The sequence below is a fragment of the Chiloscyllium punctatum genome, chromosome 3 (assembly GCF_047496795.1).
Source record: "Chiloscyllium punctatum isolate Juve2018m chromosome 3, sChiPun1.3, whole genome shotgun sequence".
NCBI classification, from domain to species: Eukaryota; Metazoa; Chordata; class Chondrichthyes; order Orectolobiformes; family Hemiscylliidae; genus Chiloscyllium; species Chiloscyllium punctatum.
Window position 1 is genome coordinate 102,868,977 of NC_092741.1, and position 19,799 is coordinate 102,888,775.

General features: G+C 40.2%; 1 protein-coding gene across 2 annotated transcripts in view; it reads right to left on the reverse strand.

The window, feature by feature from the left end:
• gtf3c2 (general transcription factor IIIC, polypeptide 2, beta) overlaps positions 1 to 19,799 on the reverse strand; it is a 144,450-nt gene that overhangs the window by 4,743 nt on the left and 119,908 nt on the right. For both annotated transcript variants that reach the window (XM_072557740.1, XM_072557749.1), the window contains 4 exons: positions 18,226 to 18,313; positions 14,126 to 14,254; positions 13,094 to 13,297; positions 1,983 to 2,087 (listed from right to left, as the gene is read on the reverse strand). In XM_072557740.1, coding sequence (XP_072413841.1) covers positions 1,983 to 2,087; positions 13,094 to 13,297; positions 14,126 to 14,254; positions 18,226 to 18,313 — 526 coding nt within the window. The remainder of the gene's footprint in view (positions 1 to 1,982; positions 2,088 to 13,093; positions 13,298 to 14,125; positions 14,255 to 18,225; positions 18,314 to 19,799) is intronic.

Here is a 19,799-nt window from a genome sequence, read left to right on the forward strand (position 1 = left end):
AAGCATGATTTTTCTATAAGGTGGGGTTGCACAAAAATGCATCACGTTATAGAAGAACTGACTATTTTTCCAGAGTGTATGCAGGTATTAAAGTATGTATGCGATTGTGGAATGTATCTGTATCAGTTTGAAATAACATGTAAAGTTAAATTGCAGATTTAAGTGAAATATTCAGTGCTGGGATTTTGTCATGTTATTTTGCCTCTCCCAGATAAAACAGTTCTAGTGAAATGCAAATCGATAAAAGGATTGTGTCCTTTTAGAATTCACATAGACAGAGCAGTGCAGAAGGTTTTCTGCACACTGGCCTTCATCAGTCAGGATACTGAGTATAGAGGTTGGTGAGGCCGCACTAGAGTGTAGAAGAAATTTATACAAATGTTGCCTGGACTCAATGGTCTGAGTTGTTGGGAGAGGTTGGACAAGCTAGGACATTTTTCTTTTGAGCTTAGGAGTTTATGGCACCTTATAGAGGAGCTAAAGATTGTGACAGGCATGGATAGGGTGAATGCACTCAGTCTTTTTCCCAAGATTGAGGAATCGAGGACTAGAGGTAATCAGTTTAGGGTTAGAGGGGAAAGAATAAAAGGGAACCTGAGGGACAACTTTTTTTTTTAAACAAATAAGGTGTAAAAAGGTTTTGCACATGGAATGAGTTGCCAGTGGAAGTGGTTGAGGCGGGTACATGAACAACATTTAAAAAACATTTGGACAAATAGATAGATAGGAAAGGATTAGAGAGATATAGGGAAAATGAGGACTGCAGATGCTGGAGATAAGATTCAAGAGTCATTAAGAAACTGATGAAAAGTCGATTTTCCTGCTCCTCGGATGCTGCCTGACCTGCTGTGCCTTTCCAGCACCACACACACTTGACTTAGAAAGATATGGGTCAAATGCAGGGAAGTGGATTAGGATGAACAGACATTTTGGTTGGCATGGACCAGTTTCTCTGTGCTGTAGGACTATGTTACATTGTCTGATCTCACGTTCCTCCCATGGATAACTAAATGTAGGGCCAGGATGTAGGCAAGTGTTACTTTGCACGTTTGCTATTGGTATCTCCACAAGCATCAGAAAGATTAGCAGGTATCTGTAACAATATTAAGGCTGGCCCCTATCAGTCGGGTCATTGTTAAAATCCTTAGAATTCTTTACAGTTTTAATTGCATTTAGTCCAATATATTTGTTAACAATTATTTGTGTAACAACCTCTTAACCACTCTTCATTACTGAAAATTAAAAACCAAATCACTCATCAAAAACCTTCATAACTAAAATAAAACTCTCATTACATTTTCTCCTAGTCTACTCTGTTCTACTTGGAATAGTCCTAGCACGTCATCCCTAGCCAACATAAACCGTGATCTGAAAACTATTAATTGTTATAATGTGGCATCCCAAAATGCACAGACCATAGCTTATCCACTGCCTGGCACAGATTTATGAAAATCTTCTGTACAGGCCCTATTTAGAAGGTTTTGGTTTATAAATGGTACAATGAATGGCATTTATAGCATAGCATCTGAAAAGTAAGTCGAGATCACTGTGCATAGCAACTAAGTTGCAGCTGAAGAGGAGAAACCTCACAAATCTTTGTATTACTACGTTTTGGTGCTCTCACTAAAACAAAAGCTAAAGGCGGTTGATATCAAATAGCATGGTACAGTATATAAATTGTCAATACAATCAACTGACCCTGCTTGAGATACTGTCGGATCACAAAGTAATTGACTTTGATTCTCTAGAGCTTGTTAGGAATTGACTAGCTAATGAGATGGAGTTATATACAAGGATTTAGTTTGAGCATGGTTTCTAAAGTACAGGCTTACTTCATACTTCCATTTCAACTCCTCTTGACTTGGAATGTTAGGTGCATTTTAAATAAGTGAACCTTTGTCTATTATTTTGGAATAGCAAATGTAATTTGTTGCAGATATTGATTCTCATCATACACATTGCAGCAGAGATACACAACTTACCTTGTATACAGATTCCAGTGGCATTCGGTCAGGATGTGTTTTTGCTTTGTCTACCTTTTGTATTCTTTTAAAAGGCTCTCTGGAAACCATATTCTTGAAACTCCTCTATGAAATAAGGAAAGTATTTTAAATAAAAATGGAACTTGCACATTGTAAGGTATCTAATACATAGACCATCGACCCAACATTAGACATTTACATTCTAAGTGGTGTAGCAGTTCAATTCTGACAAAAAGTTGTTGTATCCAAATTTTAAATCTACAACTGAGTAAAAATATCTTACACTTGAAGGCATATGATTGGAAAATGCTGTGAAATTGCTATTTTTTTAAAAACACAAATCAGTACAAATTGATTTATTGCATTTTAAAGTTCCTGCTTCAGAGTGGTTAGCACTGCTTCCTCACAGCGCCAGGACCTGGATTTGATTCCAGCCTCAGATGACTGTGTGAACTTTGAACATTCTCCTGTGTGCGCATAGGCGTCTTCCAGGTGCTCCGGTTTCCTCCCAAAATTGAAAGATGTGCTGGTTAATTGAATTGGTGATGTTAAGTTGCCCATAGTGTTCAGGAATGTGCAAGTTAGGTGATTTGTCAGGCTAAATTTAGTGTGATATGGTAGGGGAATGGGTCTGGGAGGATTACTCTTCAGACGGTTTATGTGGACTTTGTTGGGCCAAATGGCCTGTTTCCACAGTGTAGGGATTCTAGGAACTGACACATATCTTTTCCAAGCAAAAACAAAGTGCTGAAGAAACTCAGCAAGTCTGGCAGCATATGTGGAAAGAAAGCAGAGTTAACACTCAAGTCGCAACAGAAAGCAAGCTGGAACAACTCAGAGGTACCCACATCCTCCCCTTCCCTTGTACTCTACCTTTTCCCCTGACTCTACAACTTGTCAGATATTTACTGGCTTTTCTCCCCTTCTGCTTTGATGCTGAATGCTCTATACTCAGTTAAAGTCTTAGTTTTATCCCTCTCTGTCCCCAACTCAATGAATTTCAAAATCCAATAATCATTGGACTTGAAACAGAAATTCTGCATTCTGCCCACAGATGCTTCCAGACATAACATTCTCCAGCAACTTTTGTTTTTAGCAAAAGAAGTTACTATAGAGAATTACAAAAATAATATCATTATTAGAATTTATTTCAGCAGAAAATGCTGGAAATATTCAGTAGCATCTATAGGGAAAGAAATAAAGTTATGTTTTGGGATAGTGTTCTTTTGTTAGAACTGATGCTGCCTGATGTATTGTTTTTCAGTTTTTACATAAGATTTTCAGCATCCACAGTTAATTTATTTGATTTGATTTTTTACAGTCACATGTACCGAAATACAGTGAAAAGCATGTTTTGCATGCTATCCATATAAATCACTACATTACCGAAGTACATCAGGGTAATACAACAGAATTACAAAATGTAGCAAAAAAAACCTACAGAGATGGTGCAGAGAAAGATCAACTCTAATATGTGAGAGGTCTGTTCATAAGTCTGAGAACAGCAAGGAAGAAGCTGTTCTTAAATGTCTTCATATGCGTTTTAAAACTTTTGCATCTTCTGTCTGATAAAAGTGGATGGAAAAGAGTATAAATGGAATGTTTGATCTTTTTGGTTGCTTTCCTAGGGTAGTGGGAAGTGTAGAAGTAGTCAATGGAAGGAAATCTGGTTTTCATGATGGACTGAGCTTTGTTCCTAACTCTGTAATTTCTCGTGATTTTGAGCAGAGCTGTTGTCATTCCAAGATGCATTTAGATAAGACTCTTTCTGGGTCGATCTATGAAAATTGCTAAAAGTCATTGTGGACTTGCAGAATTTCCTTGGATTTCTGAGGAAGTAGAGCTGTTGATGTGGTTTCTTGATTGCTGCACTGATGTGAATAGACTAAGAGAGATTGTTGGTGATATTTACTCCTAGGAACTTGATGCTCTTGACCAACTCAACCTCAGCACCACTGATTCGGACAGGGGCATGTCCTCCACTCCGCTTCCTGAAGATTGCAGTCTGCAGGTCAAGAAGTTGAGGATCCAGTTGCAAGGGGCTGGGTGGAGCGAAGCAGAGTCCTAAGGTCTTAAAATTTAGGAGAGGAGTTTAGTTGGAATTATGGTATCGAAGGCAGAGCTAAACTCAATGAATAGGAATCTGATTTAGATGTCCTTGTTATCCTGATGTTCCAGTGATGAGTGCAGGCTAGGGAGATGGACTCTGCCATGGACCTGCAGAGATGATAGGTGAATTATTATGGATCAAGGCAATCTAGGGGTGGGGGCTGGAGGTGATGTATGTCATTAATAAACTCTTGAAGCACTCAATGAAGTTTACTTAGGTGATACTTCAAAATCATTCGTTGATTGTAAAAAGATTTGTAACATTCTGAAAGACACTATGCTTTTCTTTACATTAAGTTTTACTGAAGTAGTCCCAGCAATAAAGCTAATTGTATTGATATATATCCAGTTAGAGTGCAGGTGCATGAGTGTGCGTGTGCGTGGGAGTATGGGTGCACGAGTGTGAGAGTGCGTGAGGTGAGAGAGGGAGGGTGAGGTGCATACACAGACCAAAATTCTCAGTCCCAGGATATCACTGAGAGTTTGTCAGCATACTGAATACCCATCGCCTTCAGCTGCTTTATCAGTAACAGTCCATCTACCATAGGGTCAGAAACAAGGATGTTTACTGATGACTGCAGTGATCAGTGCCATTGGCAAGTCCTCAAATACTGAAGCAGTCCCCTCTCAGATAAAGCAACAGCTAGACAAGATTCAGGCTTGTACTGATATGTGGTGACTAACCTCTGTGACACACAAAAAAACTGCAAACCATTGACTAACTCAACAACAGAATCAAAGCATTCTCCCTTCACGTTCAGTGTCATTAATACTATTAAATCCCTCATCAAAGGTTTGGATAGGCTTTAGGTAGGATAGGAGGCAAACACCATAAACTTAAGAGAACAATTCTTTGGCTAGATGAGCAGGGCAAAGACAGAGTATTCTACATTGAATGACTCCCCTCCCTACTCCTGAAAACCTGTCCACATTCCAACAAGGCACACGTCAGGAATGTAACTGAATATTCTCTGCTTGCCTGGATGAGGTCAATTCCAAAAGCATTCAGGAAGTTCAAAAGGTTATACAACAAAGCAGCATGGTTGCTTTGCCCCTATCACTTTGAACCTTCACGGCTGGAGCACTATTCAGTACTCATTTTGTATATTGGCTATCCATTCAACTGACCTCACCATTAACACCACATCTGGTTGGGTTCCAGAACACCGTTGTTGAATATCCATGATGCTGACCCATTGCTTCCTCAACTCCATCCCAACCAAAATGTTGATCGCTTAACTTCCTCTCTTGGGCTCCACATTTGCTGATATTGTTCATGGTTACCTCACAGCAGATATTGTCCCACCCTCTTTAAACCTGATGTTATTGTGCTTTTCAAAAACCTATCCTTGTTCACTCTGTCTTTACTAATTTTCATTCCACCTTCAAAATCCCTTTGCTTTTCAAAGTCCTAAAATGCATATTGCTCATCTATTCGGCAATTCTAAGTCTGAATCAATCCAATCAGATTTCTGACCTTTGACGTTACAATTCACATTCTTTGTGACCATAAGTTAATCACCTTCATTATCCTCAGTCTTAGAGATAACTTATCATATCATATCAGTCCTTTGTTGTTCAGATGAATAGAACCTTCCTTGTTTAATTCTATTCTTAGATATCAATATGTAAAGTCTTCGCCTTGAACTCCCACATGGTTACCTCTGTAGCCTGCCAAGAACGTATTCTTGACCTGCTTCTATTTCTAATCTATGTACTATGGCTTAGAGATGCAAAAATTTCAGATACCACATGCATGCCAATGACACTCAGATCCGTCTCATTACTAGCTTCCTGGATCCTTTTACTGTTCCCAAATTATCAGTCTGCTTGTCTGACATTTAATACTGACAAGTAGAAATTTCCACCAACCAAATTTGAGGAAGACAAATTATTGTCTTTGCTGTTCATCATGATCTCAATTTCCTGCCCACCATTTTCAGCTTTAAACTCTTAAGATGAGACAGTTTACAAACTTGATGAATTTGACTCTAGCTCGGTGATATTTTGACTGCATAGCATATCATAACTGGCAACATCTACCGCCAAAACATAGCCTGCATCTGACCTTATCACAGCTGACACCCTCATCATTGCCTTGTATCTCTTGACATAGCTATGCCAATACTATTCTGGCTGATCTCCCACCTTCCAACATATTCATTCAAAGTTTTACTCCTTGTATCTTAATTTAAATTTCATTCACATATAAGCACTTAACTTGCTGACCCACACTGGCTCCTGGTCCAACAATGTCTCAATTTCATCTGGTTTTCTAAGCATCTATTGCTAATCCCCTCCTTATCTCCATAACCTCTTCCAATCTTAAATCTATGCCGTCAATTCAGTTGTAATGAGCATGCCTGCTTTTTAGCACTCCTTCACTAGCAGATGTGCTTCCAAATACCTTTCCTCATATTTCTGAAATTCTCTACCTCAAATCTTTTAAAATGCTCCTTAGGTCAAGCTTTTGGACATCTAGCCTAATATCCCTTTCTATAAGGAGAAAGTGAGGACTGCAGAGCTGAAAATGTGTTGCTGGAAAAGCGCAGCAGGTCAGGCAGCATCCAAAGGAACAGGAGAATCGACGTTTCGGGCATCAGCCCTTCTTCAGGAATGAGGAAAGTGTGTCCAGCAGGCTAAGATAAAAGGTAGGGAGGAGGGACTTGGGGGAGGGGCGTTGGGAATGCGATAGGTGGAGGGAGGTCAAGGTGAGGGTGATAGGCCGGAGTGGGTGGGGGCGGAGAGGTCAGGAAGAAGATTGCAGGTTAGGAAGGCGGTGCTGAGTTCAAGGGATTTGACTGAGACAATGTGAGGGGAGGGGAAATGAGGAAACTGGAGAAATCTAAGTTCATCCCTTGTGGTTGGAGGGTTCCCAGGTGGAAGATGAGGCGCTCTTCCTCCAACCATCGTGTTGCCATGGTCTGGCGATGGAGGAGTCCAAGGACTTGCATGTCCTTGGTGGAGTGGGAGGGGGAGTTGAAGTGTTGGGCTACGGGGTGGTTGGGTTGGTTGGTCCAGGTGTCTCTGAAACGTTCCGCAAGTAGGCGGCCTGTCTCCCCAATATAGAGGAGGCCACATCGGGCCACAGCTACCTAGACTACACATCCTCCCACCCTGCCTCCTGTAAAAACGCCATCCCATATTCCCAATTCCTTTGTCTCTACCGCATCTGCTCCCAGGAGGACCAGTTCCAAAACCGTACCACACAGATGGCCTCCTTCTTCAAGGACCGCAATTTCCCCCCAGACAGTGGAGATGCTCTCCACCGCATCTCTTCCACTTCCTGCTCCTCCGCCCTTGAGCCCTGCCCCTCCAACCGCCACCAGGACAGAACCCCACTGGTCCTCACCTACCACCCCACCAACCTCCATGTCCAGCGTATCATCCGCTGTCATTTCCACCACCGCCAAACAGACCCCACCACCATGGACATATTTCCCTCCCCTCCCCTATCAGCGTTCCAAAAAGACCACTCCCTCCGTGACTCCCTCGTCAGGTCCACACCCCCCACCAACCCAACCTCCACTCCCAGCACCCTCCCCTGCGACCGCAAGAAATGCAAAACTTGCGCCCACACCTCCCCACCTCCCTCCTAACTTCCCTCCAAGGCCCCAAGAGACATTTCCATATCCGCCACAAATTCACCTGCACCTCCACACACATCATTATTGCATCCGCTGCACCCGATGTGGCCTCCTCTATATTGGGGAGACAGTCCGCCTACTTGCGGAACGTTTCAGAGAACACCTCTGGGACACCCGGACCAACCAACCCAACCACCCTGTAGCCCAACACATCAACTCCCCCTCCCACTCCACCAAGGACATGCAGGTCCTTGGACTCCTCCATCGCCAGACCATGGCAACACGATGGTTGGAGGAAGAGCGCCTCATCTTCCGCCTGGGAACCCTCCAACCACAAGGGATGAACTCCGATTTCTCCAGTTTCCTCATTTCCCCTCCCCCCACCTTGTCTCAGTCAAATCCCTCGAACTCAGCACTGCCTTCCTAACCTGCAATCTTCTTCCTGACCTCTCCGCCCCCACCCCACTCCGGCCTATTACCCTCACCTTGACCTCCCTCCGCCTATCGCATTCCCAATGCCCCTCCCCCAAGTCCCTCCTCCCTACCCTTTATCTTAGCCTGCTGGACACACTTTCCTCATTCCTGAAGAAGGGCTGATGCCCAAAACGTCGATTCTCCTGTTCCTTGGATGCTGCCTATCCCTTTCTATAGCTTAGTCTTTTATTCCTATTACCTTTGGCTCCTTGGGACGTTTTACTATGTTTGATATGTAATTTAAATCTTAGCCATTATAAACACACATGCACAAATATGCATACATTCCCACAAACACATATACATATTCGTAATACTATTGATATTTGGGTGTATGTGCGCACATATGTATGCATTTAGCTATAGTACATATTTGTGAATGATACATAATTTTACTCCTTCACTAATCCCCGCAGCCTTCCTATTTGGCTGCATCAGTGGTCAAGTTGGGATGACCTAGCATTTCTGTAGCTAAACACTGGAAATATTGAAGCTATTCTGCTCTGAACTTGCCAGAGACTACTTCCTAGTTCTTTGTCTTGACACTTCTGGGGTCCATTTGGCTGTACTGGCATGGGCCCTCAATGTGCAGGCTCAGTATCTATTTAAACTATATTATTTGATGGTTACATTATACATACCCACATTTGTATCATACCAAATCTGCTTAGCTGCTGCTGATTTAATGATGCAAAACAGAGTTACCCAAATTACTTCTTCACCTTTGCTGATGCAGCCAACTACCAAAAAGAAAGGCATAATATGCCATTGTTACTAAATAGACTATATATTTAGCACAGGACATTTTTTCTGGGAAAGATAATTAACCACGTGGTAACCAAGTGAATTTGACATTGGTTGACATCTTATTGAACTGTTAATCTTCAAATGCCTAAAAAGAGTCAGCTCAATTAAAAGTGCAATTACTGGGATTTGCTTCTGAATTAAGTAAATCTTGAAAATGTCATTGGATTTACTGTTGCAATTAGGCATCTTTAAAGTTGAGAAAAGTAACACCATTTATTATCTTGGTTACCTTTGTGATGCACTTCAGTGAGCAGCTTTGATCTATCTAAGAACAAGCAGTCTACTAAAAAGCCAGTCATTTCAATGAGGCACGAATGATGGCATTAATGGCTGATTTGACAGGCACTCTGATTAAGTGATTCATCCTTCTTTAATATAAATATGAATTTCTCTCAGCCTAGAGTTTGCCATCTGTTGTACTCTATTCCTCTCCACTGCTTTCCTGTTGACTGTAACCCAGAGAATTGCAAATGCTTTTCTCTTTACATAACTCAAAGGGCAATAAAACATATCATTACCTCCGGTCTGAAGTCTTTACCAATGTTAACTCACATCACTTTGCATTTGAATGCAGCTATACATATACATTAATGACCAAATATACTTTGCTCATACAATAAAAGATTCTGTACATCTTGGCTTATCAACAGCAAATACCAATGGTATAAGTGTCTGCATGGTTGAATAGCTTATAATTAGTACACCACTGCACATCAGAGTAAAATGTGTCAAGACAATTTCTACCAGTATGTTCCCTGTGATGGTACTGGGCCAGCATCCTGAGTCCTACCAAGGCACAGATACTTCAGCCAATTCATATCTGCCTCCAAAAAAAACTTTGCTCATTAAAAACATTTATGTTTATTTAGTCTTAGGGATCTTTGATGACAATACGACACTGACAAACACAGCTCATAGTCAACAGCACCTTGCCATCTGCAAACACTCCCAGACAATATTAATTGAAGAAGGTTCACTGAACTTGAAACATCTCCACAAGATGCTGCCAGACATGCTGAGTTTCTCTGACAAATTCTGCTCTTGTTTCAAATCTTCAGCATCTGCAGTTCTTTGTCTTATTATTACGTTATTTCATCATTTGCACCGTTCAACCTCTTTCATCAGTGTCAAGGTTTAGTTTCAAGGCAAATGCTGACTTCGCTACCAATCGGGTGCTTTTCCTTTTACGAAGTATATCATTTAAAATCTTCATTCATTACCAACATCTTTGCCCCTCTCATGTCTTAGAGTTCTTAACATTCTCATGAAAATTTCAACTGAAATTGGTAAATTGCTACAGGTAATTAAATATTTCCTTGAATTCAACAGACTGAAGTCATAATATCATCTGTCTTCACTTTCACCTTCAATCTCATCAGTTATAGCACTATCCAATGCCGTGCAGACAACTAAAACATTCATTGCTGCTTCTTTATTATTATTAATCTGGTTAACAATTTGGTTAGTTTCCAGAAAATTCGTTGCACCAACTATGAACCAACTCTAGTTTTTACTAAATGTAGTTTTTTTTTAGAAACAGAAACACACCCTGCGAAAGGAAGGATATTATTGAATTGGAGGGCCCAGAAAAGGTTAACAGAGAAACCTCGATTATCCGAATATCGGATTATCCAAAGGAGATCTCGAGGTGCCAATAGCAACATTACATCAAAGACATGTTTCCAACACTGATTAAGTCTTTTGTTTACAGTGATTAAAAATGAACTTGGCTTACTGAAATGCTGCCGAGAACAGTCCTGGACTGATGGCAGCAGCAGCAGTCTTGTTGTTGGGGGGCAGACGGGGTTGGGGTGCTGACCTGGGGGGGTCAAGTTTGAAGGGTGGACTGGGCGGGGGTGGGTTGGGCTGGCAGGGAGGGATGGGGTTGGACCTGGTTTTGGGGCAGACGGAGGTGTGGGGGGGTTGGTCTGGGTTTGAGGGGTGGGCGGGCGCTATACGGATGGGACGGGGAGGTAGGCCTCACCTTGTTCAGATAATCGAGGTTCCTCTGTGCTAGGATATTGCTGAGGATGAAGGATTTGAGTTACAATAATAGGCTGGAACCTTTCCACTGGATCGTAGGAAGCTGAGGGGTGCCCTTATAGAGAGGTTTATAAAATCATGAGGGGCACAGATAAGGTGAATAGCAAGTGTCATTTCCCTAGGGTGGGGAGTTCAAAATTAGGGGTATATTTTTAAGACAAGAGGAGAAAGTCTAAAAAGGAATATGAGGGGCATTTTGTTTTTACACAGAGAGGTTCAGGTTTGGGATGAACTGTCAGGGTTAGTGGTTGCAGGTATAATTACAACATTTAAAAGACATTGGGATATGTACATGAATAGGAAAGGTTTAGAGGTATATGGGCTGAATGCTGGCAAGTGGGTATCGTTTAGTTTGGGAACATAGTTGGAATATGGGAACTAATTGGATCGAAGTGTCTATTTCCAAGTTGTATGCCTCTACTTTAAAAATGTCAACAGCAAAATCTAGCTCCAGTATCTTCCCACTGTCATCAACTATTCAACTGGGTGGCTTTTGCTCAGGAACAGTCTGGTCACGACAATGGCAACACTGGGTCCTTCACTAAGTATCATGCTCGGTCTCTATTCCAAAAGCAGAACAATATGTAAATTAGTCATCAGAAATGTGGGTCACATATAACAAACACAATCAATCAGTTTGTGAAAAGATGGGACAGAAATATTTCAGCCCTATGAACATTTGATTAACTCCTTCACTATTCTTCTTCTCCCTTCTACCCATACTGCTGTTGCTCAGTACCTGAACATTTACCTTCTCCTACCCTGACATCTAACTCTTCTCTATGGCCTCATCCCATTTGCCACCATAATCTAGCCCATCTTTCAGATTTATTTCAACAAGCTTCATAGCAACAAGCTTAATCTCCTGATGTAACTCTGGAGCATTCCTTATTAGTTCCCAAAATTGAACAGTCAATAACTCTGACATGCTTCAAAACAGCAAAGATAAGTTCTTCACTATTAAAAAAAAATGACAATGCTAGATTTGAAACAAAACCAGAAATTGCTGGTGAAACTCAGCAGGTCTGGCAAAATATGTGAGGAGAAAGCAGAGTCAACTTTTCCAAGTCTGGTGATTCTCCATTAGAACTGGCATGCAGCAGATTTGCCAGGCACTGCTCTAAGGCATCCCAAAAACAGCCCAAAATGCTTTCTACTTTATTCTTGTGGGGCAACTTAGTGCTCTTTCTGATTGTGCAAAACTGTACCTGCCAAACTAAACGAGATCCACTTGCCAGCATTCAGCCCAAATACCTCCAAACGTTTCCTATTTATGTACATATCCAAATGTCTTTTAAATGTTGTAACGATACCTGCAACCGCTCAAACTGGCAGTTCATCCCAAACCTGAACTCTGTTAAAAAAAATGTTGCCTCATATCCTTTTATAACTCTCCCCAGGACTAACATCACTTCTCTTGATAAAATCAATTGTTTTTATATAAAGCAACCTGACGAGCTAGCTAAATTGAAAGGGTACTTTTAAAAAAATTTCAGTGAAGTTTCAAAATTAACTGCTTGGTTAGAAAATCTGTTTAATAGGCAGCTTATTTTGATAGTGGGAGAGTAAAGCTGACACTGAGAAGTTAAATGTAATCCCATAGTCCTCCTAATCATAGGTATACTTACTCAAGTTCAAACAACAATTCAATGCAGGTGAAGAATTCAACCTGATGAGATTAATTGTACTGGTGTAATGCATGTTCTGAACAGTTGAAATATTTCAGCTCAGGCACTTGGTTAATGGGTTGCATCCAATGTAATTCTTTCCTTATGCACCAAAGGATTACATATTAAAATACAATCCACAGGCTGCTGACACTGAAATCCTTTTCAAATACTATCTTACAAGAGATTTTTTAAAAGTTATGTTCATTGTTAGGGCTCCAGCAGATAAAAACTTAAAACCTTCCTATATACCACTATTACAAGACATTTTGAAGGGGAGAGAAACAGGAATTACATACACAGCCATACATAAGTGCATATCTGCACGGTCACATAAACACTTAGCATATTATGCAAGGCCTAATGCAAATGCCACTCAGCACAATACTGAACTAAGTATGATACACATCTACTTTTGGCTCACCAGGTCAGTATCATCAAACATTAGGTAGTATTTCTTCACTGTATCACTGTAAGCCTTTGGTTCAATGACAGGGCTGGAAGTTGAATCTTCCTTCTCCATTTCAGAAGAATGCTTTTCGACATTGGCCTCTTTCTCTTGATGTAAGCAGGAGGCTGACATGTTACTAGCAGCACTGTGATGAATGAGGTCAGCTTTATAAACAGACTGCACAAAAATAATAGTGAATAACTAACAATGCAATACATTAAGATGAGTATATTAAAGATACTTAAGCTTACTTTTATAAATAACTTGGGGAACAGGATGTGTATTCCTCAGTGATTCATTTATGTTTAGTCAGTTGAATAATTCTTAGTTAACTTAAGAAATAATTAATTATCAAAACTATAAACTTGTGGTGCTTTGAGATGAAATATCTGAGTTTCCATGCCCCTAGAGGCCTATACTGCACAGAAAAGAGGAAGACTGCAGATACACATTAGATAGAGATTTAATTACACACCCAATGTGCATATTTGCTGTTAAAATGTATATGATTAAATGCACCCAACAACTGAAAATTTATCTGGAATTTATTGAAATTGTTTCCCTGGAACATTTCCTTTATGTTTTATGCAATCAAAACCCATCACTGCTGTAATCTTAGCACATGAGCTTGATAACATTAAAAAAAATTACTTTATTGGCTTTGAATAAAACAAAATGTTATCTAATTATTATTCATATGCTTGTAGTTTGGCATTTTTTTTAAATGTAGTTTATATTTTGTTTTACATACTTGCCAAATTAAGCTCTTTGCTACTAAATTAGCTTCTTTCAATGGTTGTGAATTGTGCCATAAACATCAAACATAGAAAAAAGTAATAGGCCCCTCAAGTTTGCTCCGTCATTCAGTAAGATATTGACTGACCTGATTACTCCACATTCCTGCCTACCCCTGATAACTTCTTTGAAGAACGTATTTACCTATTGAAAAATGTGGCTTTACAAAGAAAAACATTATCTCTACCTTAAATGGTAACATATACTTACAAAACGGCGTTCATTAGGTCGCTTGATATTCATTGTGTTGTTCATACAATCTGGAAGGATTACCGCCATCACCTCTCCTGTGTTATCTCCAGAAACACAGGTATTCAACCAATCAGAGCCAGAAATACTCTACAAGCAGAAAATGAGAACAAAATCGTATCAGACCAGTGTACAAAATATAAAGACAGGAATTAACCAAATATTAATCAGCTGGGGATGTCCTTTCCCTGAAATGAGGAGAAATATTTCAAAAACACTAAGTTTAGACAGATTTATAACCATGTACATCTTAAATCAAAAAGTGCAGCAGGGACAGAGGTAAGTTATTAATATTGTATACTAATAATTCACATGCAAGATAATATGCAATGGCACAAAGTCGGGAAAGATACATGTTCAGCCCCAATAAAGCAGGTCAATTCAACAGTTTTGCTGCATTTCCAACTTAAACCATGTTCAACAAGGATATAATGGCTCCTGGGCACAGAAATGTTATAAGAGAAATTGTATTGGAGAAAGATTGTGGATCAGGTTGCAAGTTTGCTCACTGAACAGGCAGATTTGTTCTCAGACATTTTGTCACCATGTTAGGTAACATCATCAGTGAGCCTCCAGTGAAGTGATATTGGAGAAATTCCTGCAGCTCCTGGAAAAAGCTACTTCCTGGACCAGCAGTCCAGACAAAAGGGATATTTGTTAAGAAATTAGAAGATACCAGAGACAGAAAATATTTGTGCAATTACTTACTATAGTACATTAATCATCACCATTATTAAAGCAACAACTATATTTCAGAAAAAATACTTAACTGGGGTAACACATTTTGGGTCATGCAGAGATCATAAAAGGCATTAAATAAATGCATATCCTTTGGTTGTTTTAATCATAGATTCATACAGCGCAAGAAAGGCACTTTGGCCCATCAGACCTGCACTGACATAACTACCACTAAAAGCGCGCTAATCTTAATTTCCTGCAGATGTCCTATATTCACGAATGTTAGGATATTTCAAGTATCCATCTAAATTTTTTTAAAAGGTTATTAAGGTAATGCATTCCAAATTCCCAATACCCGTTGAGTCAAAAAGTTTTTTCCCAAATCCTTTCTGAATCTCCTGCCCCTTACCTTAAAACTGTGCCCTCTTGTGACTGACCCCTCAGCCAATGGGAACAGCTGCTCACACTATTCATACCCCTCATAATCTTACACATCTCAGTTATGTGCCCCCTCAGTCTTCTCTGCTCTACAGAAAACAATACAAGCCTATCTTGTCTCTCCTTACAGCTCAATTTCTCCATCCCAGGCAATATACTGGTGAACCTCCTGTGTACCCACTCCATTGCTATCACATTCTTCCTGTAGTGAGGTGACCAAAACTACACACAGTATCCCAGTTGTGGTCTCTGTATAACTTCAACATTATCTCCTTTCTCTTATACTCTATACCAAAATTGATGAAAACACATATCCAAATCACTTCTGAACAATACTATTCACCTGCTCTGCTGACTTCAAGTATTGCTGAATAATTACCTCAAGATCCTCTAAGCTACCCAGTGTCCTGCCATTTATTAAAAACTTCCTCATCTTGTTTCTTCTTCCAAAGTGCATGACCTCACAGCTAAAAAGGCTAAATAGCCTGGACTTTTAAATCTTTGTTCATAAGGCAATTGCAGAAATTTGCAAAATTGGTCAAATGACACCAAATCACTTGCTTTTACAGATCCATTTTTGCTCTTTTCAGTAAGCTAACTCAGCAAGGACAGATCTGATATAGAACAGAACATTTTTTTTTGGTTTAAAAAATGTGTAAGATTGTACAAATTCACTAATAGGGAATACGAATAATCCTGGGAATTAGAGACCAGTCAGTCGAAGGTCTGTGGTGGGCAAGGTATTGGAGAGGATTCTGAGAGACAAGATTTAGGATTACTTGGAAAACCATAGTTTGATTAGAGACAGTCACTATGGCTTTGAGGGGCGCACGTCATGCCTCACAAACATTGTTGAATTCTTTGAGGATGTGACAAAACACACTGATAAAGGTAGAGCAGTAGATGTAGTATCCACTGATTTGAGCAACGCGGTTGATAAGGTTCCCCATGGTAGTCTCGTTCAGAAAGTAAGGAGGCATGGGATACAGGGAAATCTAGCTGTCCGGATACGGAATTTGCTGGCCCATAGAAGACAGAGGGTGGTGGCAGAGGAAAGTATTCAGCCTGGAGCTCGGTGACCAATGGTGCCCTGCAGGGGTCGGTTCTGGGGCCTCTGCTCTTTGTGGTTTTTATAAATGACTCAGATGTGGAAGTGGAAGGGTGGGTTAGTAAGTTTGCCGATGACACAAATGTTGGTGAAGTTGTGGATAGTGTGGAGGACTGTTGTAAATTACAAAGTGACATTGACCAGATGCAAAACTGGGCTGGTAAGTGGCAGATGGAAAAGTGTCAAGGGATTCATTTTGGAAGGTCAAATTTGAATGCAGATTACAGAGTTAAAGGCAGTTTACAGGCACAGAGGGATCTTGGGGTCCATGTCCATAGATCCCTCAAAGTTGCCACCCAACTTGATATGGTTATAAAGGCGGCATATGGTGAGTTGGCTTTCATTAGCAGGGGGATTGCGTTTAAGAGCTGCGAGGGTATGCTGAAGCTCTATAGGCCACTGGTTAGACCACATATGGAATATTGTGTTCCGTTCTGGTCACCTCATTATAGGAAAGATGTGGAAGCTTTAGACTGGGTGCAGAGGAGATTTACCGGGATGCTGCCTGGACTGGAGGGCATGTCTTATGAATAAAGGCTGAGGGAGGTAGGGCTTCTCTCATTGGAGTGGAGTGAAGAACAATGAGAGGTGATTTGATAGAGGTGTATAAGATGATGAGAGGTATTGATAGAGTGGATAGCCAGAGACTTTTTCCCATGCTGGAAATGTCTGTCATGAGGGGGCATAATGTTTAGGTGATTACATGAAGATTTAGGGGAGATGTCAAAGGTAGGTTCCTTACACATACTGGTGGGTGCTAGCAGTGGTTGTAGGGTCAGATACATTACGGACTCTTGGATAGGCACATGGAAGACAGTACAATGAATGGTATGTAGGTTAGACTGATTTTAGTAGTAGGAAAAAAGACCAGCACAAACATAGAGGGCTGAAGGGCCTGTACTGTTCTATGTTCTATAATTTTCGAGGAGAAAGTGAGGACTGCAGATGCTGGAGATTAGAGCTGAAAATGTGTTGCTGGAAAAGCGCAGCAGGTCAGGCAGCATCCAAGGTGCAGGAGAATCGACGTTTCGGGCATCGGTTCCTGAAGAAGGGCTGATACCCGAAACGTCGATTCTCCTGCTCCTTGGATGCTGTCTGACCTGCTGTGCTTTTCCAGCAACACATTTTCAGCTATGTTCTATAATTACCTTAAGATGGCCATAATAAACAATATTATTTTCATATTTTTGAATGAGTAAAATCTTCAGAGCATGTGAAAACATACAATTGCCCTTGACTAGAAAAATATCTTTCCTGTATTATTTCCTCGCTTTTGAATCTAATCCATTCACTTCAAATATTCTCCAAGGTACAAAGTTCCACATCTCACTATTGCCTGCATAAACAAATTCCTTCTGAATTCTTTATTTAATTTCTAACTTATATCGATGGTCTCTAATTTTGTTCTTCCCCATAAGCAGAAAAATCAGTGACTTTCGTATTAAAACCTTTTACCACTTCAAAGACCGTGTTTAGATCATCTACTTCTCAAGAGACAAGTTTTATCATCTTGTTTGTGACTGATACCTCCACATTCTGGTATCATTCTTGTAAATTGATTTTACATCCTCAATATTTTTTTTTAATACCATGAAGATGAAAATTATACACAGTACTCTTGATGTGATCTCAGCCAGGACTGAAACAAGTTAGGCATTATTTCTAGAACCGAGATGAAGTATTGTGCATTTCTTTTAAGGGCCTTGTTAATCAATGTCTCGATGTTTAATGATTTGTGTATTTGTACTTAAAATGCTATCTTCCTCTACTTCATTTAGATTCTTAAGCAACTGCTCTAAATATACTTTACTGACTATAAAACAATAAATAAACCTACCCATACTGTTCCTGCTCTTGGTGCAGCAAAATATGGCTTAAATCCAAGAAAACCAGCATCTACATAGTGAATTCCACTGAGTCCAAATCTGTAACAGATAGATTTCTTAGGTCTGGTGTAGATATGATGAGCATATATAGTTTCAGCAATATAAAGTTTGTGTGTGGTTTTCACAGTGTAATGGCAGACAGACTAAACGATTTATTAGAACTTTGTTCAGCTTCTGAACCTTATTATAGATCAGACCAGTCATCAGTATACTTCAAATGTTATATACGACATTTTTATACACACGCCAATAAATATGATACATGTTTCAAAATCCTTTCTGTTCTCAATTTATAAAATGAATGAGGGGGGAGTTCAGAACTAGAAGGCATAGGTTTAGGGTGAGAGGGGAAAGATATAAAAGGGATCTAAGAGGCACCTTTTTCATGCAGAGGGGTGGTGCGTGTATGGTATAAGCTGCTGGAGGCTGGTACAATTGCAACATTTAAAAGGCATCTGGATCGGTATATGAATAGGAAGGCTTCAGAGGGATATGGGCCAAATGCTGGCAAATGGGACTAGATTAGGTTGGGACATCTGGTCTGCATGGATGAGTTGCGCTGAAGGGTCTAGTTCCATACTGTACATCTCTATGACTCTAAATGCTGCAATTATATACATAAATGTTGCAATTAAAATGATAGATGGACAATGAAAAGTTACATTTTGAATTTTATCTAGGGGATGAAATAGAAATAAGTCTATAAAAAAAAACAAGAAACAAAACCTATTACATTCTTGTTAGTTTAGTTTGATTTTTAAATCTGATGATTCCTGCTTTACCTAATGCCCTTGAGGAGCTAACTCAAAAATCAATTTTATATTATTTAAATAATAAATACTCTCATTAAATTCATAAATAACCTAAATCACAGAATAATAGAATTATTATGGCTTTTGATCCCTCTAATTCCTCGGAAAATCTCCTGCCTCATCACCATATACCTGTGCACACCATTTTAGGGCGGCACGGTGGCACAGTGGTTAGCACTGCTGCCTCACAGCGCCAGAGACCCGGATTCAATTCCTGCCTCAGGCGACTGACTGTGTGGAGTTTGCACATTCTCCCCGTGTCTGCGTGGGTTTCCTCCGGGTGCTCCGGTTTCCTCCCACAGTCCAAAGATGTGCAGGGCAGGTGAATTGGCCATGCTAAATTGTCCGTAGCGTTAGGTAAGGGGTAGATGTAGGGGTATGGGTGGGTTGCGCTTCGGCGGGGCGGTGTGGACTTGTTGGGCCGAAGGGCCTGTTTCCACACTGTAAGTAATCTAATCTAATCTAAAAAATGATCATCCAATGGCCACTTGGATGCCTTAATTGAACCGGTCTCCAACAGATTTCAGGGTAATACATTCCATACCCTAAGTACTCATTAAGTGAAACTGTTTTTTCCCCCACATCACCCTTGCTTTATTTGTACATCATTTAAAATAAAAGTGGTTTGTATTTCTTTAGTGATCCTTTATTTGGTAACTCCACATTGCAAATTGGTACATATATATATTTATGAAGACCTGACTTTAAAAAAT